General features: G+C 43.2%; 1 protein-coding gene across 6 annotated transcripts in view; it reads right to left on the reverse strand.

The window, feature by feature from the left end:
- ORC5 (origin recognition complex subunit 5) overlaps positions 1-24,325 on the reverse strand; it is a 320,424-nt gene that overhangs the window by 256,873 nt on the left and 39,226 nt on the right. For 5 of the 6 annotated variants that reach the window (XM_029616273.1, XM_029616275.1, XM_029616270.1 and 2 more), the window contains 2 exons: positions 13,841-13,915; positions 7,032-7,143 (listed from right to left, as the gene is read on the reverse strand). In XM_029616273.1, coding sequence (XP_029472133.1) covers positions 7,032-7,143; positions 13,841-13,915 — 187 coding nt within the window. The remainder of the gene's footprint in view (positions 1-7,031; positions 7,144-13,840; positions 13,916-24,325) is intronic. The other variant, XM_029616274.1, reaches the window with a different exon arrangement.

A 24,325-nucleotide genomic window follows, 5' to 3' on the forward strand; every position in this document is an offset into this window, starting at 1 on the left:
AAACCCAACACGAGAAATCCCAGTACAAGAAGGATGGTCAATAATACAGCCTGACACTTTCAGTTACTCTGATGAAGTGCTTGCCTCTCTTCTAGCCAAGAACCCTCTATTTTCTACAACCTCATCCATCTAATATGCAGTATCCTTGTCTGATACAATAAACCTACAAAAATGCGCTACTTGCGCGGGGGACTGTGTAAGACAGATTATTCATGTATTAGTGCCATCCTGAAGTCTTCAATAAATCCTATTTGCTTCACAATTAAAAACAAGGGAGCTTTATAAATTATTGACCATCCTTCTTCTTACTGGGACCTATCAAGATGCACAAAAAAACCCTAGAAAACTTATGTTATATGGGTAAATGACTCCTAGTCACTTTAAACACTGACTCTTCATTTCCTCTTTTCGTATGGCTAGAACTTATGTTGCCTTATGTCAATCGTTATCCAATTATATGACCTACATTTTTGTACTTTGAAAGTAGCTATTACCAACTGTGCCATACTGAATGTTTTTAAATGTAAACCCTCACTTGTTACAACACTCAGTTCTGCTAGTTGGAAAAACATGAAATAAATAACTATGATGAACAAGTTACAGGTGATACTTTTATACTGTACTAACAATACATCGGTGACTAGCTGTAAAGTGCAAAAAAGTATCAACCACAACTTGCTGTTTGACCCTTATTCTTGCCTTTAAAAAGAAATGAGATTACTCTTCTGTAATAATGTTTTGAAAGTAAATCCACTACAAGCAAATAACTCTGTAGACAAAGCTCAAATTGTATGCAGACCAGTAGGTAATTGCAATGAGAACATCAGTATTCACCATTTGAAAAAGTGATAGCGTAGATTGCTGCTTACAGTTCCAACTTGTATTCAGGGTTTCCCATCATCTGAAGAATTGCTCAGATTTTCTGCATTTTCCCAGATTCAGGTATGTGAGTGCACCACAGACTGGCATTTTCTTGTTATGCCAGACACAGAGGGCGGCAAGGAACTGCAGTTCTGGGAAGTTACTCAATACAAATTGTGAACTATTTATTGATACAGTTAAAAAAACTTTGCTACTGGAAATAAGCTATTTTTGTAGTTTTTAAACAGATACCAAAAAATAAAAACTGATTTCATGTCACTGGGGCTCACCATTTATTTTGGGGGAAAAGGGGGAGGTTATTAGTTTCTGCAAACTAAAAACAGTTGCTCAAAACGTGAAAGGGGGAAGGAATGACAAATAAAAAGGTCATGGGAAACAAAAAAAAATGGAGAAATTACTTACCTGATAATTTTGTTTTACTTAGTGTAGACAGATGGACTCAAGACCAGTGGGATGTACCAAAGCTACTCACCAACAGGGTGGGAGGCTGCCCGCCAGGTTTATGCTCCCTTGCCAGCAGATGGAGACGGAGCAAGCTGACTTCACAGTATATATATAACCCTGCAGTGACCCCAGCCTGCCAGTATTCTCTTCAAAACCAACTGTGGACAGACTAGCAAAAAACGTGATTAAATACATGATTAAAAACAGGTAACCAGAACTGTACTCAACCAAACACTGAACTCACGTAAGTTTCTAGGTACCCCAAGCTAGGGATTGGATGAACACTTACCAGTAATCCATTGGGACCCAGAGTCCCACAGGAGGACTAGTGAAACACTCAAGCAGCAGCCTACACTAAGGAAAACAAAATTATCAGATAATTTCTCCATTTCCTAGAGGATAGACAGATGGACTCAGGACTAGTGGGATGTACCAAAGCTACTCCCAAAACAGGGTGGGAGGCTGCCCGCAGTCCAGTCAACACTGCACATGCAAAGGCTGTATCCTCCCAGGCCTGCACATCCAGATGAAAAAACCTGGAAAAAAAAAAAAAAGCATATGAGGACGACCACGTCGCAGCTCAGCAGATATAGGCAGGAGACAACAGACAAACCTCCGCCCATGACATTGCCGGAGCCCTAGTGGAATGAGCCCTAACTAGAGTAGGCAACAGTTTCCCAGCATCCACATATGTGACTATGACCACCTCCTTAATCCAACGAGCTATAATAGCCAGCGATGCAGAGGTGCTCTGCTTACTCCTGCCATGGCAAACAAACAGGTGATCCATCTTTTGAAGAGATTCAGAGACCTCCAGATACCGCACGACAAGACGCTTAACATCCAAGGAGTGCAAAGGGCGAAACTCCTCCGCATCCCTGAACTTATCCAGGGATGGCAAGGAGATGGACTGATTCAAATGCAAGTCCAAGAATACCTTGGGCAAGAAGGATGGAACAATACGCAGCTGTAACACCCCCGAAGTCATCCAAAAAAATGACTCCTGGCAAGACCATGACTGCAACTCAGAAATCTGATGCGCAGAACATATAGCCAACAGGAACACAGTCTTCAAAGTCTACAACCGTATGAAATGGCTATGCAGCGGTCAAAGCATAAGGCCCGCCAAAAGTCCAGCACCAAATTAAGACTTCACAATGGAACTGGTAACCTCAAGGGAGGCCTAAGGTGCTTCACTCCCTTCAAAAAATGGGCCACATCAGGATGAGATAAACAAGGAAACACGATTCACCAGGCCTCTGAAACAGGCAAGAGCTGCAACCTGCACCTTCAAGGAATTAAGGGCCAAGCCTTTATTCAATCCATCCTGCAAACAATTCAGAATGAGAGGGATCTTAACTGAATAAGGAAGAACACCCCGCTCCTCAAACTAGGCCTCAAAAACTCTCCAAACATGCACATAAGCCAAAGAAATGGAGAACTCTTGAGTGCAGATTAAAGTGGCAATCACCACAGAGGAATAACCATGCTTTAACAGGTGAGCCCTCTCAAGAGCCAAACCATAAGACAGAATAGAGTTGGATCCTCATAAAGAACCAGTCCCTGCTGAAGCAGATCCATGTACGGCGGAAGACGAAGGGGGGGGCCTCTGCCAGGTGTCATTGCAAATCCGCATACTTCGGACACCTGGGCCAGTCCGGCGCCACCAGGAGTACTAGCCCCCTTGCGAATTATCCTGCCCAGCAAGGGCCACAGAGGAAAGGCATAAAGCAGTCTATCTTCCGGCCAGACATGTACGAGAGCATCTATTCCCAGAGACCAGGGATCTCTCCTGAGACTATAGAAGCGAGGAACCTTTGCATTTCGAGAAGTCGCCAGCAGGTCTAGCAACAGAAGGCCCTAGTGATCCATAATCAGTTGAAATGCCTCAGCTGACAACACCCACTCTCCTGGGTCCAGACTCTCCCTGGTGAAAAAGTCCGCTTTTACGTTGTCTTTTCCTGCAATGTGAAAGGCTGAGATCTGCAGACAACCTTCAACCTATTCCATCAGCTGGTCTATTTCCTGCGAACTTGCTGGCTCTTGGTTCCTCCCTGGCGATTGATATAGGCCACCGTCATCGCACGAACTGCTTGATTCCGCAGCCTGTGGCTGAACTGCAAGCATACCTGCTGTACTGTCCTGTCCTCCAGGTGACTGATGTTCCAGCGGGACTCTTCGGCATTCCAGCACCCCTGGGCCAATAACTCCAGACAGTGAGCCTCCCCAACCTTGAAGACTTGCATCTGTCAGGCCGGAGAGGACAAGAGAACTCCCTTTTCAGATGATCCTCCTGCAACCACCACCGAAGGCGGGAGCAGATTTCCATTGGCAAGTGAAGCCGAATCGCATAATCCTGAGAGTGCGGGTTCCAACGAGATAGCAGAGAGCACTGAAGAGGATGCATATGTGCCCTTGCTTATGGCACCACTTCCAGAGCAGCTGCATTCAAATCTAGTACCTGTAGGTAGGACCACATTGTCGGGCGTATGGTGTTCAACAACTGACGCACTTGAGGCATCAATCTCTGGATCTGGACTTCCGGTAGGAAAACTCTGTCCTGTTCCGTGTTGAACCAGACCCTCATATACTCCGACGGGGATTGTTGAAGATTGCTCTTTGTCAGGTTCACCATGCAACTGAGCTCCTGCAATAAGGAGGAGATCACCTTGTGTGTCACCAGGCAGCTCTCTTCCCTGAGACTTGGCTCAAATCAACTAGTCGTCCAAATACAGGTGCACCAGGATTCCTTCTTTTTGAAAGGTCACCGCTACTACCACTATAATCTTGGAAAATGTTCTGAGAGTGGTGGTGAGACCAAAAGGCAACGCCGAAACTGATAATGGCACCCCAGCACCGCAAAGTGTAGAAAGTATTGGTGTTCCAATCGGATGGGAATATGAAGGTAAGCCTCTGACAGATCCAAGGAGGTCAGAAATTCCCCTAACTGCACCACCATTATTACAGAGTATAAGGTTTTCATTTGAAAACCTTATACTCTGTAATACTCTGAGGGTTAACCGTCACCTTCAAGTGACGGTTAACCCTCTTGAGATCCAACATGGGACAAAAGGAGCCCTCCCCCCTTGGCTCAACAAAATAAATGGAATATTGCCCCATACTTTGAGATGTGGGCACTGGAACCACACCTCTCAGTCTGAGGAGCCTTTGAAGTGTGAACTCCACTGCCTGCTTCTTCTGCAAGGAGTCACCGTGAACACGTCCCGAGGAATACAGCAAAATTCCAGTGTATATCCTTCGCATATCACCTCCAGGACCCACTGGTCCAATGTGATCTCAAACCACCTCCGACAAAAGAGAGAGAGACGTCCCCCTATTCCCTGTTCTGGAAGATGGGTCGCAAACCTTCATTGGAAAGCTCAGGAAGGTCCACCACCTGAGCCCACTCCTCTCTTGAGCTGCCGGAGATGAAAGGACTGAAACCTACCGAAAGTCTGAGTCTGCTGAAAGGTCATCCCTCTGTAGACACAAACACCTGGAACCCTGGAAATAACCCCCCCCCCTCATACCAAAGGGGTGCTGTAACTGTTTCTTATCCACCGGCAACCGAGGCGCCGGAGACTCACCCCACTTACCAGCCAATTTCTCCAACTCGTTCCCAAACAAGAGTGAGCTTTTAAAGGGCATCTTGGTAAGATTGGCTTTGGAAGCTGTGTCAGCTGACCAATTTCACAACCGGAGTTGACGCCTGGTTGCTATCACCAAAGCCACTCTTTCTGGCTGAAGTCCGGACCAAATCACAGCCTGCATCTGCTAAAAAGGCAGCAGAGGGCTCCATAACCGCTCTGGAATTCCCTCCAGACTCAATCGCCTGAGAAAGAAGCAGATAAGATCTTGCCACTAGGGTGCAACAGAAGGCAATCTGTAAATTCATTGCCACTGCCTCAAAGGCTCATTTACAATTAACCTCAGTCTATCATGTACATCCTTCAAGGCCCCTCCTCCCTCTACAGAGATAGTCATCTGCTTAGACATGGCTCATACCAGAGCATCCACTTTGGGAAAACCAAACATTCTCTCACAGCCGGATCTAGGGGGGTACAGGTCTTCCATTGTCCAACCCCCTTTAAAATTTGCCTCTGGGGCTTCCCATTCCAGATCACTCAATTCCTGAATGGCATCCATCACCGGGAACACACAAGAGGCTTTACCATAAGGAAACCAAAATGGGATTCTTCCTAGGCTCTGACATAGCATCTAAACCAGGAACATCCAGCTGTTTCAAGGTCTGGGAAATCAGGGCCGGCAATTCATCTCTGTATAAGAACCGTAATATGTTTCGATATGGCTCCAGCCCTGGAGTAATTTCCCCATCTTCCAGGGAATCCAGATCAACCTCATCATCATTACTATCCGGATTCCTGTCGGGAACACCCGTAGGGAGCCGGGGCGAGCCCCAGCGCTTAAGCATAGGATTGGAAAAGGGAGGAGTCATCAGCTGAGGAAGCAGAGGACTGCACCTGAAGAAAGGCTTGTAAGCCTTGAAAAAAATCCACCCAAGGAAACGCAGCTGTGCGTCTGAGCAACACAGAAGTCAGGTCAGGCTGAGAAACCCTAATATGACAGGCAACACAAATAGGAAGACGCTTACGCTTCTTGCTTACCAGTGCCATTGCTGCGGTAAACGTGTCTGAACAGCTCACGCTCAAAAATGAAATGCACCCAAAAACTAAGCACCTAGAAGAAATCACAGCAAGGCGTATGCACAACCTGAGCACAAAGTTTGTGCACTTGCAAAGCACGCCCAAAAACAAAGCACACATGTGAGCAGAGCCAACACACTGCCCGCACCAACAGCCTATAGAGGGCAGCAGAACACGCACAAGAGCAAACGAAAACAGCCACAGTGGCCTACCACATGAAGTGCAAGAAGAAGCCTAAGTGCGGGGCCAAACCCACCGGGGGCCGCTCAACCCGCCAGGCTGCCCAGTTTACCAACCCCAACAGGAGCGGGAACAAACATCAGCATGGTGCACAGAGAATGGAAGAAGTCCTGAAACCCCTCTGTCTCCGATTCAGGGAAAACTCTCTCCTCTTTTTATTTTTTTAAACCTTACCTGAGCTCAGCGCTGACCAGCTGAGTACAAAGACGGTCTTTGGCTGCGGGAGGAGAAGGCATCTGCCGTCACTGCCGCACTCAGCCTCCTGAACCCTCTGTCTTTCAGCTGAACTAGCAGCTAAGTCCATGCCGGGAAACCCAGCTACCAGACCACGGAAATTGCCTCAGGAATTTTCAACTGAGGGAGAGATCTTTAGGTATCACTGCAAGAAAGCAGGGCTCTCTTTTTCCTGAATATGGAATTTCAAATAGTTTAAAGCAATCACCATAGGGAGTTGCACGTCCACCATCTGCTGGAGACGGAGAATACTGACAGGGTTATGTTAACACCGCAGGGTTATGTACACTGTGATGTCAGTTTGCTCAGTCTCCAGCTGCTGGCAGGGGAGCATAAACTCACTGGTCCTGAATCCATCTGTCTACATGCGAGGGAATTTGCTCTAAGTATTAAAAAAGTAGTACATGCAAAAATGTTACTTGCATATTGTACAAATTTTCTATATTTGCTAGACTTTATTTTTTTTTTAAAGTCATCAGTAAGTGTTAGTGCAAGTGTTTTTTTTATCCATTCTCACCATATGAAACATACACAAATGCAAGGCACACTAACAGAAAATCATTTTACCTTTGTTATAACCAGGGAAATACAAGGTTAATGGCTCAAAGCATCCAGTATTTGGACGAAACTTTTCCCACACAATTTCACTAAGGAACAGAACAGTCACGTTGCAGCCAGTCTGTAAGAAGCAGTGAAAAGAAAAACAAAATGTCACCTTCCAGGTCAAACCCTTAATTAGAAACCTGATTCTATCAGAATTTTTCCTTAAGCAGGTTTCATTAAAATGTCTACAATTATTAAAGTTATTTGCATATTAATACCTACTACTCTAGATAGCCTAATCAAGAGCCTCAAAATTTGCACATTTGTTTAATCATACAGAATTTCCTTAAAAAGAAACCTCATCATGTAAATCTATTTCAGATGTACTGGTTGCTGGACCTCTAAAGGCATACTGTGAGCAATAAGAAACTTCTTCAGAGCAAAACATCTTGCTTGAATCAATGCTAAGCAGCAGTACAGAACAGTACAGATTAGACCGCACCTTGAATAGTGTGTACAATTCTGGTCGCCACATCTCAAAAAAGATATAGTTGCGATGGAGGGGTACAGAGAAAGGCAACCAAAATGATAAAGGATATGGAACAGCTCCCCTATGAGGAGGGGAGATATGATAGAGGTCTTTAAGATCATGAGAGGTCTTGAACAAGTAGATGTGAATCGGTTATTTACACTTTTGGATAATAGAAGCACTGGGGGCATTCCATGAAGTTAGCAAGTAGCACATTTAAGACTAATAGGATAAAATTCTCTCTCACTCAACGCACAATTAAGCTCTGGAATTTGTTGCCAGAGGATGTGGTTAGTGCAGTTAGTGTAGCTGGTTTCAAAAAAAGGTTTGGATAAGTTCTTGGAGGAGGAGAAGTCCATTAACTGCTATTAATCAAGTTTACTTAGGGAATAGCTACTGCTATTAATTGCATCAGTAGCATAGGATCTTCTTGGTGTTTGGGTAATTGCCAGGTTCTTGTGGCCTGGTTTGGCCTCTGTTGGAAACAGGATGCTGGGCTTGATGGACCCTTTGGTCTGACCCAGCATGGCAATTTCTTATGTTCTTATGTAGTATGCTGGATGCAGAGAATAGAGCACGCAGTTAGATTTCTTTTTATGGTAAGGATAAATGCTCATGGGAAGAATATCTTTCTCTGTTTATCAGAGGACATAGATCTGCAGGGATACTCTTCCTTGATTCAATGACATGAAGGTACTGAGGTGGTTGGTTAACATTATCAATTTGTGCAGTGTTTTCTAACCCATATGCCTTCAGACCTGATGAGGTGTGCCATGGAAAAAAAAGTTATCACTGCCTGAATGTTCAGATCCAGACAACACCTGGGGGCTCTGTTCTCACCACTGCAGTGACAAGAGTCACAAGCAGTGGCTCTAAAACATGTAGGAGCTCCTTTCTAAGATGCTATAGCTAGGAAGAACAGCATGTGTGATCATGCTTGCCACTTCTTCCTAACTATAGCATGAGCCCTGGTGCATGGTAATTAGCAGGCAGCATGCAGGTACAGATAGCGAGACCCCACTTTGTATGACATACACAGTACCACTTCATCTTCCCCCTCCTGAACTTCCTTTGAGTACTTCCAGTGTCTGACTTAATCCTAGGCTGAGTGAGACAGGGAGAGCATGCACTGTGCATTATGTGCAACTCATTCTGAGTGCTGGGAGTAGAAGTAATAGAGGAATTCTGGCAACCACATGTGGCAGCCAAGGCAAGTAACCAAACTGGCTGCCCGCATTACACTGATTTCTCCCTTTTCCCTTCTCCTGCACTTGTATATAGAGTAAAATGGCCCACTGTGACAAGTTCATGTATGCCTCTGCCCCCTCTTTGTTTTAAAATTTAGGAGAGAAACTGGTGGGGCTTTCAGTGCTTCCCTAGCTTTTCTTCTGAACAAATGAGTCTTTTCCATGCCTGTATTGCGTGCCCCAAAAGAGATTTTTTTTTTATATGCAGAATTATAAACCACCTAATATTTGAGCCCTAGGTGGTGTACAAAGGAACATACATAAAATCAAATGCAAACAGAACCATCAGACAATTAGCACACAAGATACCTGGCTGGTGTGCCACACAGTACTTTTGTTAATATAGGTTTGCCCTGGGCTTGAAGTGGCTGGGAAACATTGACCTACCTGGCATGCAAACTTCTTCACAATTTTAGTAGTTTAATTCACAGAGACCTTAAAGAACTATAAAGATAAGACTGAAACTAGGTCAAATCAGAGCCAGCTGATCCCAGAGCATGAAGAGGAAAGGCTGAGTAATATAAAAATGAAACCCAGACATGAATAAGGGGTTATAATTAAGAAACCATGCACAGAGAGGAGAGCAGTTTTAATGGAATGACTGGGTTTAAGTTCAGACTGAAGACGATCAAGCAGATTAGAAATGAAAAAAAAAAAAAAAAAAAAAAGAAAACCTGAGCAGTCCTCTCTAACATCTTGAAAATATAAGAATGAGTCAGTAATTATAAAAATGCTGAGAGAGAATTGAACGTGGTTTAATTATTAAAGTAGTAACAGTCTACTGAAAGAACAAGGAAAATGCCAAACCAGAACAGATTCAAGGAAGGACAGACAGAAGTAGCAACAAAGGAAAAAAAAAGTGATATGAAAGAAGCAACTAATGACATTAAAGTTAGAGAGGAGAACCAGCCCAGTGTTGCAGTCAGAGTGCTGCACACAGCCATGTGGACATCCTGGGTCAAACTCCCTAGTCCAACAGGGGATGATATGCATGCAGTTTTCACCACCCATGGTTGAGGAAACTTCAGTCATTACCCAACAGATACATCTAGTGGCCAGACTCTAGATGCACGTTTGCCGGGGGAAGTCGCAGTTTGTGGCCCATGACTACAGACTTCCTGCAATGGCTGGGATATGTGGGGTTTATAATATAGTGGGAAATCCCTGGGCGATTGCAAATGAAAGTTCATGGCACCGTAGACCGAGCAAGGCCAGCTCTAATTGAGCTGGAAGCTCAAAAGTAAAGGATAAAAATGCCAGACCAAAAAAAAAAAATTAGAGAAAAAAATACCAGAAGGCAAGGTAAGAAATAAAAAGGAGAAAACAGATAAAGGTGTAGTACTAACTTTGAGAAGGGAGTCAGAGGCACAGAACAACTGTTTTGGATTAGAAGAATACAAATACATCAGAGAAAAGAAAAATAAAAAAGGCTGATATAAAAGTGCAGAATGAAAAAACAAAGAAGATTTAGTGAAGCACAAAGATGACAGGAAAGTGATATTTGCTGGCATATCCTGTTTTATAAAATGAACTACCAGCTTGCTCAGGAAAGCAGAGTTGATTATCTGCAACAGGTGTTCTCTGAGGACAGCACGATGACTGACTTCATCAGATGGAACCCCAAAAGCGGAAAACTTATGTCAAAGTTTCTATAACTTTGACTTGGCACACTGAGTATGCCCTATAAAATGTATCCATGCAGGGTCCCTCTCCAGTCTTGTAACATACGATTACAATAAAAACAGGAGAAACCCAACTCCGCGGGGTGGCATGCGGGTTTTGTGAGGACTAACTTCCTGCTGCCCTCGGAGAGCACCTGTTACATGTAAGCAACTCTGCTTTCTCAGAGGATATCATACATGGGTGAATCCGTAACTACACACTACTCCAACACAAAAGGGGACCAAGAAACACCCAACCAGGTGCCAAGGGACACAATACCACGGTGCTGCTGGTAATAAAGGGTAGAGACAGCCTGAACCCAAACGGGCCCTAGGCGAGAGAGTTGGATTCTACACCTTAAACAGTTCCAACAGATAGACTGGCCGAACCTACTGTTGCATCAGCCATCCCTATCCAGATAGCAAAAAAATGTGAATGTGAGGAGAGAACTCTTCCTCACAGCCTTGCAGATCTCCTCCATGGGAACTGCTTGCAAGAGGGCCATAGACAATGCCATGGCTCTGACTGAATAAGCCTTAACATAACCCCCAAGATGCAGTCCCGCCAGGGCATAACAGAAGAAGCTGCAATCTGCTAGCCAATTGGATAGTGTCTGTTTGACAACGCCCAAAAGAATAAAACAAAAAAGTTGGGTGGACTGTCTTTGGGCCTCTGTCCATTCCAGATAGAAGGCTAAAGCTCGCTTGCAGTCCAAACTGTGCATTGCTCGTTCGCCTTGGTGTAAGAGAGCCTGGGAAAGAATATTGGCAGGACAATTGACTAGTTAAGGTGGAAGTCCATCACCACCTTAGGCAAGAACTTAGGGTACATATGCAAGCCCACCCTGTTATGATAAATCGTTGTGTAAGGTAGATAAGTCACTAAGGCCTGGAGCTCAATGACCCTGCACGTTGAAGTGACCACCATCAAAAATATGACATTCCAGGTCTGGTACTTCAGGTCACAGGTGCACAGTGACTCAAAAGGACCTTTCATCAGCTGAGCTAACACCACGTTGAGGTCCCAAGACACAGCGGGAGGCCTTAGGGGAGGCTTCAATTGAAGGAGGTCCCACAAGAAACGTACAAATATAGATTGTACAGAGATGGGCATACGATCTACACACCTTGGTGGTGCACACCAATTGCACTAAGATGAACTCTAACGGAGTTGTTTTTTAAGCCAGCTTCCGATAGGTGAAAGTAGTGAAGCAGTTTTTATGAAAGGCAGAACGGATCTAGGGCCTTTTGCTCACACCACATGGAAAACCTCCCCCACTTCAGATCATAAGACTTTCTACTGGAAGGCTTTCTAGAAGCCACCAGGACCTGAGACACATCCTTTGAAAGATCAAGCAGCTGCAGGATTAACATCTCAACATCCAGGCTGTGACCGACAGGTCCTGGAGATTGAGATGCCGCAGCATGCCTTAATCTTGCGTGATGACATCTGGTGAAATCCCCAGACTGGTCTCCGAATGGACAACTCCCACAGGAGTAGAAACCAGACATTTCTTGGCCAATGACAGGCTATAAGGATCATAGTCCCCCTATCACCTCCAGCAATTGCAGCAAAATCTAATACAGCAATACTGAACATTTTCTATCAAATAAAATATTTATTTAAAAGAACAATTACTTAATTGAACATTCCCTTCCAAACGGAATCAATCACTACAAACCAATCACTACAATGTTTTAATTCTTATTAAACTTGTTTATCTTTCCTTTAACTCAATCCCAGTTAGAATAACCCCTGTTTATTGTAACTTTCTCTTCCGTGCACTTGTTTTATACTACTGTAATGTATACTCTTATGTTTTAGTTATGTATGTTATAATGTATTGATCACCCCTTGTTTTATGTAAACCGACATGATACGTACTCCCGTGAATGCCGGTATAGAAAAACACAAATAAATAAATAAATAAATATCCTTGCGAAGCTTCAAGAGCGCCTTCACCACGAAGGGAATCAGATTGGGACACCCAAAAGATTCAATTGGTATCCTTGATGGACAATGGATAGAACCCACTGGTCCGAGGATCTACTGGGCCATTGGTTCGCAAAGAACCACAGCTGGCCCATTGTCCTGGGTGCAAGCAAATGACCTACACTCCCTACGATCCAGTCAAAACCCCGTCCCCAGAGTTGACTAAGGAGCCGGCTAAGGCTTGAGGGCTCTCTACTGCCTAGGACAGCCACGGGAGCCCTGATGGTGTTGATGAGAGCGAGGAGGTGGAGGATAGAACTTTCTTTGGCAAAATACTTCCTTGGTCCCTGTCTCGCTGGCCTCCTAGACAAGGAGGATTGGTCCAGAGTGTTGGTGGAGAGTTGTTAGAGTTTCATGACGGTCCCGGAGTTGGGCTATAGCATCCTTATCTTTATCTCCGAAAAGATTCTCTCTAATGCTCGGCACGTCGGCGAGTTGTTCCTGTACCTCTGGTTGGAGATCAGAGGCCCACAGCCATGCTATTCTGCAGGCACAGATTCCCAATGCAGAGACTCTCTATGCTATCTCAAAAACATCATACAATCGCTTGAACCTTGTGTTTTCTGCACCAGCATCATGAGGGGATTCTGCTGCTGTCAAGGCAGCTGCTCGGCCACATCCTGCACCTGCTTCCAGATGTACCGCCAGTACTGGCTCATGTAGAACTGGTAGGAAGCAATGCGGGCAATAAGCATGTCGCCTTGAAATACCTTCCTCCCAAGAGTGTCCATCGCTCTGTAATCCTTGCCTGGGGGTGTGAGGAATGAGTCCGCTCGAGAGCGGTTTCAACCACCACTGACTGGTGGTTGAGCTGCCATTTATCTAATCCAAAAACCTTCCGGATGAGGTAAATCCAGTCCACCTTCCTATTAATGAGAGGCACTGAGATGGGGTGTTCCCATATCATCAGAGCAGCTCCTTAAGGATCTTGTGCACTGGGACCACCATGATCTCCTTAGGAACTAAAGGATCTCAAGCATTTTGTGCCTCTATCAACAACTGAAATGGAATGGCCTCCGCCATCATCCTCACAAACCCTGCAAATGTTAAGTCCTCAGGTGGAGACTTCTTTTGCTCCTCTGGAGGAGAAGAGTCGTAGGGGAAACCCTCAAGAGGACATAAGAACATGACATACTGGGTCAGACCAAGGGTCCATCAAGCCCAGCATCCTGTTTCCAACAGTGGCCAATCCAATTTTACTTATTTGACTTATGTTTTTATGAACTTTATCTTTTTAACAACTAATTTATTCTTTTACCCTGTGTAGTTCTTAGCTGTTACTATTTTATGAATATTGTATTTCTGACTCTGGTCTAATTTTTGTAAACCGATGTGAAGACTTGTCTGATGTATCGGTATATAAAACCCAATAAACCATTAAACCATTAAATACTTTTACTTACCAATTCTTGTAGCCTCTGAAACCCTGCCAGCAGGTTTACTTCCATCTCCCTCAGGCGTTCTGCTTTATCCAGGACCTTTTAATAAACCAGGATTTCATATTCAGAAAGTTCACTCATCTTTCTTCTTGTCTACAAGTTACAGCCCTCCTTAGCTGATATTTTTTTCATTTAAAGCATGCATAAGCCTAATGGTTAGGAAAGCAGAACATAGATGACCTAAAAATCGTTTTAGTGTGACATCAGAAATTATATCAAGTTCAAAGAATGTATAGGTCTCAGGTGAATTCTGCCCATAAGGCCTGATAAGTTATCGGCATTAAATCGGCCAAAGGAATTGTTTCACATAGTCAAGGGGCTTATTAAATTTCCAAACAGACGACAGCTTCAACCTGGGTTTTCAGCTCAAAATTTTGCAGTTACTGTATAGGTAAGTCAAAGAGCTTGGTAGCTAGTGTGCAGGGTCAACAGAAGGGAAATAGTTATGTAGCAATATGTACTTCTGAAACTAAGTGAGACACTTGAGTCTATGTCAGGAAAAGCGATTGAAGCCATTGTGGCTGAGTTTAAGAACTCGTATTGTACTCTTGACCCATGTCTTACATGGGTTTTTTCATTATTGAAGAATGAGTTTACTGGACTCTTGGTTGACCTGGTAAACTTGTCTTTATCAGAGGGTTTTGGTCCCAAGTAACCTTAAGAGATCACAGATTCGCCCAGCGTTCAAGGATGGCACCTGTGGGTCAGACCAATGTGGTGACTACAGCCTATTTCAAATTTAATTTCAGCTGAGAAGATTTTGGAAAAAGTAGTTTAAGAAGTTAAGGATTTTTTTTTTTTTTTTTTTTTTAGATACAAATAATATTCTTCATGGCAGAATATTCTTCAGTGTGGGTTTAGGCAGTACCAGAGTTCTGAAACAGTCCTATTTACTTTGGAAGATTGATTGGGGGGGGGGGGGGGGGAGAAGTACATAATTGCAATTTATATAGATATTTTCTCTGCCTTTGACTCGGTGAACTATGTAATGTTAATAGATTTACTGAGGGAATTGCATTTTGGGGGTAAGGTATATCTGTGGTTTCGTTTATTTTTGGATTCTGGGCAGCAACAGATGAACATTAATTCTTGTACATCGGATTATTTATTTATTTATTTAAGGATTTTTTATATACCGAGGCACGTTTGCAAAACATCACCTCGGTTCACAATGTAACATAACTTAGCAACAAGCTTTACAATAATATCATTTTTTAACAGGGGGTGGGTGAACAAAGTTGGAGGAGATAATACGAGAATTATATACATATGTACATATATGTTTTAACAAGAGAGCTAATCGAAGCAGTCATATTATTAGCAAGGGGAGGTAATGAGAGTGGGGGGGGAAGAGGGGGAGGATACCCACAATGGGTGGGGAGAAGAGAGAATAAATATATTGGGCGTGTATCCAAGGTGGACGTTCCTCAGGGGTCAATACTGTCACCCACACTTTTCATTATGTTCACTTTTAGGTTCTTTTGATGTTTTCTTTAGATGTTATGCAGATGACTTTCAATTGTATTTTGCTAGTTCAAATGAACAATTTTTTGATTGGATTACTCAGTGTTTGACAGCATTTGGAGAATGGAGAAATTACTACTTAACTGATAATTTCGTTTTCCTTAGTGTAGACCAGTGGTTCTCAACCTTTTTCCCTATTGTGACACACCTGACAGACAATGCTCACATGCGAGACACTGCTTGTTACAATTCACAGCGAAAATAAAAAAAATAATAAAAGGCCCAGTATTACTTTTATTGTTAAGAATGACACAAGGGAAAGATAAGTACTCTGAACAGAAATAGCAAACATCCCATACCAAAACAGCACCAATTTCCAGCACTCAAACAAACAAAAAAAAAAGACAACACTAAAAATATTACTCCGGGTCTTAAGACACCAATACACCTCCTATTAGAAAAACAAACCAAGCCAGGCTGCTATAGAGCCCTACACAAACTACATGCCAGCAGAATACCTCACCTCAGTCACATGTGCAGACCCTCATATAAAGAATAAAGAGACCATAAAGCATAACTAGAAATATGAACACAAAAACTGAACTGAAAACCGCAACAAGCCAGAGAGACTGTATGCAGTGTAAGAAAGGAAAAACATCACCAGTCCTCAAAACAAATCAAGAAATATATAATCAATAGCACTAAAACTATACTAACAAAAAGAATAGATCATTTCAAAACAGCTGATGAATGGCATATCCAATAATTAAAAACAAATAAAACATTTCTAGACACCAAAAAAATATTTCAAAACAGCAGACACAAAGACCAAATAATTAAAAATAAGGATAAAAAAATGCTTTACTCTGCATACCTGGGAACATTTGATATCTGGGTGCCCTGAGATTGTTTTGAATTAGCAGGAGGAGGGATGGTTTGCTTGCAACTTTCCCCTCTCTCTCAGTCACACACACACATACCTTTTCTAATCACTTTACAGGCTCTTAATCTCACACGCTTTCTCACACACAGACTCATTCACACACATGCTCTCCCTCTTTCTCTCACTTACACACAGGCTCTCAATCACACACATACTCTTTCACACAAACAGGTTTTCAATCAATCACTCACGTACATGCTGTCACACACACAGGATCTCAAACACATATGCTTACTCGCTCACTCAGTCTCCCCCCCCCCCCCCCTTTGAACTAGCAGTGGCAGCAGCAGCCTCCTCCACTTCCAGCACTTGCGGCCTTGAGAAAGGAGTCCCATCAGCTGCGAAGGCAGACGTTGCTCCTCTTTTGCTCTGAGCCATGCTTCCCACACTAGCATGGTCTTGCGTGCGCGGTCGCTGCTCACCACTTCCTTTTCTGAGGGGGGCGGAAAGATGAGACCATGCTGGTGCCGCTGACTCCATCTCTTCTGCCATGTTTTGACTGGGCTATCAGTATTTTAAGCGCAAGCGGAGGATGAGTTCCTATTTTGCTGGGAAGCAGCTGAGTCAACAGGGGACCAGGAAGTGTGGAGAAACCTGCGTGTGCCTGGCGACACACCAGTTGAGAACTGCTGGTGTAGACAGATGGACTCAGGGACCACTGCCAGCAGATGGCGACAGAGCAAGCTAACGTCATAGTATATATATTCCTGCAGAGACCTCAGCCTGCCAGTATTCTCTTCAAAAGCAACTGTGGACAGACTAGCAAAAAAAAAACAAAAACGATTAAAAACAATTACCGTACTCAACCAACAAGTAATATTGAACTCAAGTAAGAACGTATGTACCCCAATCCTAGATGAACACTTACCAGTAATCTCCTGAGAACCAAAGCCCCACAGGAGGACCATTGACACAGTCATTTGGCAGCAGAGGGCAGGAAGCTGAGTCCATCTGTCTACACTAAGGAAAACGAAATTATCAACTAAGAAGTAATTTCTCCTTTCCTAGTGTGTAGACAGATGGACTCAGGACCAGTGGGATGTACCAAAGCTACTCCCAAATAAGGCAGGAGGCTGCCTGCGGTCCAGTGAACACTGCACATGCAAAGGTTGCGTCCTCCCAGCCCTGCACATCCAGATGATAAAAACTGGAAAAAGTGTCTAAGGAGGACCATGTTACAGCTCGGTAAATGTAGACAGGAGACAACAATCTAAACTCCACCCATGACATTGCCTGAGTCCTAGTGGAATGAGCTTTAACCTGAGTAGGCAACAGCTTTTCAGCCTCCACATATGCAGTCATGACTACCCCTTTAATCCATCGAGCTATTGTAGCCCGCAAACCTGGTTCTCCCAGCTTCCTTCCACCATGAAGGAGAAACAGGCGATCCAACTTATGGAAAGGTTCAGAAACCTCCAGATACCGCACAACACGTCTCTTGACATCCAAGGGATGCAAGAGGAAATACGCCTCTGCATCCCTGTCCTTATCCAAAGACAGCAAGGAAATGGACTGATTTAAGTGAAAATCCGAAGCCACCTTAGGCAAAAAGGAGGGAACAATACACAGTCGTATTGCTCCAGAAGTCACCCGAAGGAATGGCTCCGAGCAAGCCTGGTCGGAAATTCAACACACAAAACATATAGCCAACAGGAACACTGTCTTTAAGGTCAACAACCACAAGGAAATGCTACTCAGCGGTCGAAATGTAGGACTCGCCAAGAAATCAAACTTCAGGTTAAAACTCCACAATGAAACTGATAACCTCAAGGGAGGCCAAAGATGCTTCACTCCCTTCAAAAAAAAATGGGCCAAATCAGGATGAGATAAGGATTCACCATTCACCTAGCCCCAGAAACAGGCAGGAGCTGCAACCTATACCTTCAAGGAATTAAGGGCCAAGCCTTTGTCTAACCCATCCTGTAAAATTTCCAAGAAAGCAGAATCTTAACTGAACAAGGAAAAACACCTCAATCCCAGCCTTTGTACTTTTTCTGCAATAAGTTTCTAATCTACGATTACAATTGAATTAATCTTACCTACCAATAAATAACAGAATTACAAATCAAATATAAAATTTATTTGCATGTCTACTGCTCAGGGGTCTGCTGCCATAAACTTCCCCAAATGAAGTCTGTAAGTGTCAAAGAAAATACAAAAAAGGTATACTCTCACCCAGAGTAAACGAGAGGGAAAGGCATCCCTGAAGGCATGACATTGCTTATTGACAGTTCCCACGATCCTGAAACTCTAGATATGGAACTGGGACATTTATTTATTTATTTATTTGTTATTTTTATTATACCGAGTTTCATGATAGGAATCACATCAACCCGGTTTACAATTAACAATGTGAGTAAAGGCAGAGAGTAACAAAGTAAAGAACATTTCCCAATACAAGAACAAATATAGTATGAAACTTAACAAATATTATAACAATATTTTGGATGTGAGAAAGTTACAAAAAACATGGAAAAATAACTTGGATATGAAAGGGGAAGAATTGTAGAACGACTATAAGCATTTTAACCAGCTGTATCAATTAATAAATATGTATAATATTATAAAATGTAGATGTGTAGCAAAATGATTAGATAAGATATTGTTGTGAAGTATAATAAAATGTTGCTGTGACTGCGTGTGAAGTTAGTGGGATTTTTTTTTTTTTTTTTACAGTTCCTAACTTTTGTGTTTATGCTGATGATGAGTGGGGAATTTAATCCAGATCTGGGAAAGCTTTTTTAAAAAGCCAAGTTTTTAGTCTTTTCCTAAAAGTTGGAGCGCATGGTTCTTGTCTTAAGTCCGGTGGGATGGAGTTCCAAAGGATTGGACCTGCTGATGAGAGAGCTCTTGAGCTGTAGGATTTATGATGGTAGGTTTTGGCATGTGGAACCTGTAGTGATTCTTTGTAGTGTTCCCCGATGGGTCTGTCTGATGTGTGTTTTTTAAAAGGGATTTGTAGGTCCAGTTGAGTGTGTTGATGGATGTTCTTGTAGATAATCATGATGGTTTTATACATAATTCTGAAGTGGATCGGTAACCAATGAAGGTCTTTGAGGATGGGGGAGATGTGGTCGATTTTCCTGGAGTTTGTGAGGATTCTGGCTGCTGTGTTCTGTACCATTTGTAGAGGCTTGGTGTAGGAAGCTGGGAGGCCTAGAAGAAGAGAATTGCAATAATCTAGTTTGGAGAAGATTATTGCTTGCAGGATTGATCTAAAGTCATGCGCATGGAAAAGTGGCTTTATTCTTTTCAGGATATGTAATTTGTGGAAGCAGTCTTTGGTAGTTCTGTTAATGAATGGTTTGAGGCTAAGACGATTATCTAAGAAGGCTCCTAGATCTCTTACATGGGTGGTTTGTAGGAGTGTTGGAGGCTTTGAAAGTGTATTGTTGTTTTCAGGTGCTATAAGGAGATATTCCGTTTTCGACGCATTGAGGACTAGGTTTAGGCTGTTGAGGAGGTGTTTGATTTCTAGTAAGCAATTGTCCCAGTATTCCATTGTTATCGAGATTGATTCTTTTAAAGGGATCATTACACTGCTTAAATCCTCCAAAGCATAAGACTGTACCTTGCAGTTTCAGCTATGAAAGGAGGTCACAGACAGGTAGGTTGCACCCCCAATATTCAGTTTAATACATTATATAAGATCAAACTATCCGCATCATTTTTCAAAATGTGTTATGGCATACCCTGTTACAGAGTCCATTAAGCTAGGGTGAGAGAACATAGTACAAAATTTCATCTCTTTTAGACTTTCCTCACGCCAAATGTCGTCAAATCTTCACCAAGGTGTACCGTGCTGTTCGTACATCTCACTCTACATACGAAACTGGCCCCTAAACCCAAAACCACACTAACACCTCGCCTCAACTTTGTAGGCGGACTTCCTATAGAGATTTAAATACTTAACTACTATGAGGGCTTTGTAGATTCTGTTTCTGTCTCAAAAGTAAACCTGAGCAGCACTCAACTGAAATATAGTCAAATGTTTGCTCTTCTTAATGCAAGAAGAGAGAGAGCCTAGTGTTGCGTTCGTGCGTCTTCTCGCCCCTCGCTCCACCCTCTCTACCTTGACTCCCTTTGGCTCTGATGGACAGATGCAGCCGCGGCTTCTCTATGCCTCTTGGTCCCGGTGTCCCCGGGCTGGCTTGACGCTACAGATCCGCTATGTTCCTGATGACGTAAGGGCGCGTGCGTTCCAGACTTTGTACCAGCAAGGGCACAAACCTCGGGGGCGTCCCCCCGTAGTGACGTCATCCATTTCTACTTTAAAAGGTCTTTGTTTGCTAACCTCTAACGAGTTAGCAAGGAACTCCAACAGGACTTGCTTCGGCAGTCCACGATACTTGCAACAATGATCCGAGTCAGCTAGGGGAATCCTTCTCCACTGCTCGGCCTTTTCAAACTTACTAAGAGTACCCGCTCCGCTCTCTCTTCTTGATTTCAGATTGCCAAGACAGGATCCAGTACTCGCTCCTCGAGGGCCTGCATCCCTGAATACTCAGAAGACTCCTCATTGCCTGGAAGCGATCGCAGACGTGAACACAGTGAGTTCTATTGTAGATAGGAATCTGTACTCGCTCCACGAGGGCCTACATTCCTATAGCTCTGAAGACTCTCTTCCGTCCAAGACATTATCGCAGGTATGGAGATTGAGAGTTCTATTGGCAAGATTGCAGATAGGTACTCGCTCCACGAGGGCCCATGTTCCTAGAATCCTTTACAGACTCTCTTCTACTCTAGAAGCCATTCTATATACAGCTATTGTGAGTTATTGCAGACTGTTTGTGGGAACCAGTGCTCACCTATGGCTTCTGTTCCTAAATATACTGAAGATTCTCTGTGGCATAGAGACCATTGCAGACATCTACTATTGTGAGTGTACCATCTTGTATCCAGTATACCCTGTCTACTCACTACTTCTAGTCTCTCTCTACAGCTCAGCAACCCAGAGATTATATTCCAGTATCAGAGGGACTTCAGCCCTGCTGAACACATTGACTCACTACTGCCACCTCTGGTGGTCCTGCTTCCAGCCTAATAAAGAACTATTGTGTTTATCTCATATTCTAGCCTAGCCGGTGGTTCCTCTTAGGATCTCCTCCTGGGGGTGCTGTCATCTGCCATCGGCCCAGGGATTCACCATTTCCTCCAAGTGGTCATTCCTTACACAACTATCACTCTGAGGGAGCCAACCACTACTGACCACTAACCCCGCTTACAGAAGTATTATATAGATAGCTACCTTCTCTTTCTATGAGACTTGCCAGCAGCCTATATATAACAGATTGCTATTCCGTAGCGGAGGCATGATAGATTGCTATCTCTGTAGCGAAGGTCAATATACCTATTGTTAGCTCCTCTCAGAAGAACATCATTGAACAGATTGCCAACTCCTCTTCCCTGGGGAGCTGACCCATAACAGATAGATGCTCCTGTAAGGAAGGAGATAGCAAACAGCAGTTCGCTAACAGATTACTACTTCGCCTTCCTGGCGGGGTAAGCATTACAGATAGCTAACTCCTCCCCTCTGGAGGAGCAGATCATGACAGATTGCTAACTCCTCCTCCTTTCAAGAAAAAAGCAAAATAGATTGCTAACTCCTCCCCTCTGGAGGAGGAGAGCGTTACACCTAGTCACTTGGGGGGGGTCAATTCAGCCTTCCCTCAAACTTTTTAGCATCCAATGATAAACAGCTCCAGTCCTTCAGTGCCCTAAGCCAGTTGGTTTTTAAAGGTATCCACATAGAATATTACAAGCACCATCTCCAATGCATATTCATTTGGATATCTCGAAAAACCACCAGACCTGCAGCACTTGAGAACTTAGTTGCCTACCAGGAGTGAATCTCTTGGGATCTTTCACAAGTATTGCTATTCAGCAAAACATGAAGCTATTCGCGGGGACATGCAGGGTAATCAAAAATAAAATTTTTGGCACAGCCCCCAAAAATGTTTACACACATTATAAATATATGTGCACATACAGGACACAAAGAAACAACCACAACATAGCACCAGAGTGACAGACACCCAATGGGAGAAACAGTTTGTAACCATATACAAATCACCTCACTGTACAACAAGACAGATACAAGAGACACTGCTCATAGGGCAGCCAAACAAGCTTCTCCAAAGCAGGCCCTCCTAGACCCGCATAATATTCTGGGAATTTCAGCAGCCAAAGGGGTATCTAGCGCTCTAGATAATCCCTGTCATGGTAATAAAGAAGAAGGGTGCCCCACTCTGGCCTCCAGCCCAGTACTATGTCCTCCTTCAGGATATTACTGACATCAACAGAGCGATCTGTTTTTGAACAGATAAGAGACACACATATTAATAAAACAGATATGCCATACAGTAAAGGCATTACACACAAAGAGGTTTTAATCAACAAATTATTCTCTATCCGTTAACTCACAACATACTAAGAGAACATATTTTTTTTGCAAATATGTTTCACATCCAATACATAAACATCTAGACAACTAAAATTTAACTAACCAATACATAACTCATACATCCGTCATTCATACCAATTTTAAAACCACATATAAACACATATCAAATACATGTAAACTTTGTGACTCAAAAAAATGTTTTTATATTCAAAAACTTATAACATCTTTCATTAATTTATTCCTTTATTTTCTATCTTCTATCTTCATCACTCGAATTATATTCTAATTACAATGAGTTTCATATCTTGTATCTGGTCCGTCCAACAAAGATCTTTGTTTCACCCACTCCTAGGGGCTTCCTCAGGGACTAACCCAAAGTAGTAATCTCCATAACATTTCTTCAACTCTTGTCCTAAAGTAAACACATTTATAACTATCAAATTCCAAGAAACTGTTTTAAGTAACTCAACTAATTCCCTTAATGCTACCCGGACTAACCTCAAAACAACAAAGCCGTGATTCTACAAACTTCAATCCTTTACATCAAAACGTCCACTCACAACTCGTTATCACATTTGTAGTTTTTCATGACCTTCATATTTTCAATAGTGTTAATCCATTATCTATAAACCAGACAGCTCCATCAGCATGTAAAGCTTAAACAACTCAACTTGTAAATCGTAACCGACCCATACTGCCATATTGCCTGCTTACTTTCTACCGTAACTGACGTCCTCACCGTCAATAGTCATACGTCATAGCATACAAGTTCTTCCCCCTCATTATAAAGTCAGACTCATCAACCATACTGAGTAAATCATTAATATGGGAATCACCTGATCTCAATTTCCCAAAACTCATCTGAATGCATTCACCGAAAGATCTAGCCACTGGGTTGTATACACTATTGGCACCATTTACCATTAAACCTCAAAAAACCGCATTCCACTCAATCGGTCCATTAAGACCGACAGTGCCCCAATTGAAAATAAAGCGATGTTCTGTTCTTCTCAGCATTAAGGACAAATCCCCACTATTCCACATGCAAAATTTTTTATGTTTAACAATTTTTATTGCATTTAACACATAACAAGAACAAAACAGTTAGCCGAACACAGGTACCCTTCAGTGTCCGACAACTGAAAGAACATTTAGAGTGCAAGCACATGTCGGAAAACATGTTATGACGCCAACCCCCCCCGACCCAAATCACGCGAAACATAACAGTCATACTGTGATGTGGAAGCTAAAATCTCAGCGACCCAGCGTCAATAGCCTGAGACACAATAGGTCAGTCATTCAGAATCAGGCTACGCGCTCTGTGTGGCAGCGCCTGAAGGTATGGATCCCAAATCTGCAAGAATTTGTGATGATGTCCGGAAAATGTGCGAGCCATCAACTGTTCCAACTGCATGAGTTGATGCAAGTGGTTCCGCCAAGCCCAGAAAGAGGGTGCCGCTGCTTCTTTCCAATGAAGGAGTATTAGTCTTCTATATACAAAGCAAGCTTTCATAAATAGCATACGATGCCCCGCTTCCCTGATGTGCAATAGAGGGATACATTCCAAGAGAATCAAAAGGGGAGAAGCTTGTAAAGAGATACCCAACAACCCGGCCAAATAAGAGACAATACGCCTCCA

Source organism: Rhinatrema bivittatum, chromosome 9 (genome assembly GCF_901001135.1).
Source record: "Rhinatrema bivittatum chromosome 9, aRhiBiv1.1, whole genome shotgun sequence".
NCBI lineage: Eukaryota > Metazoa > Chordata > Amphibia > Gymnophiona > Rhinatrematidae > Rhinatrema > Rhinatrema bivittatum.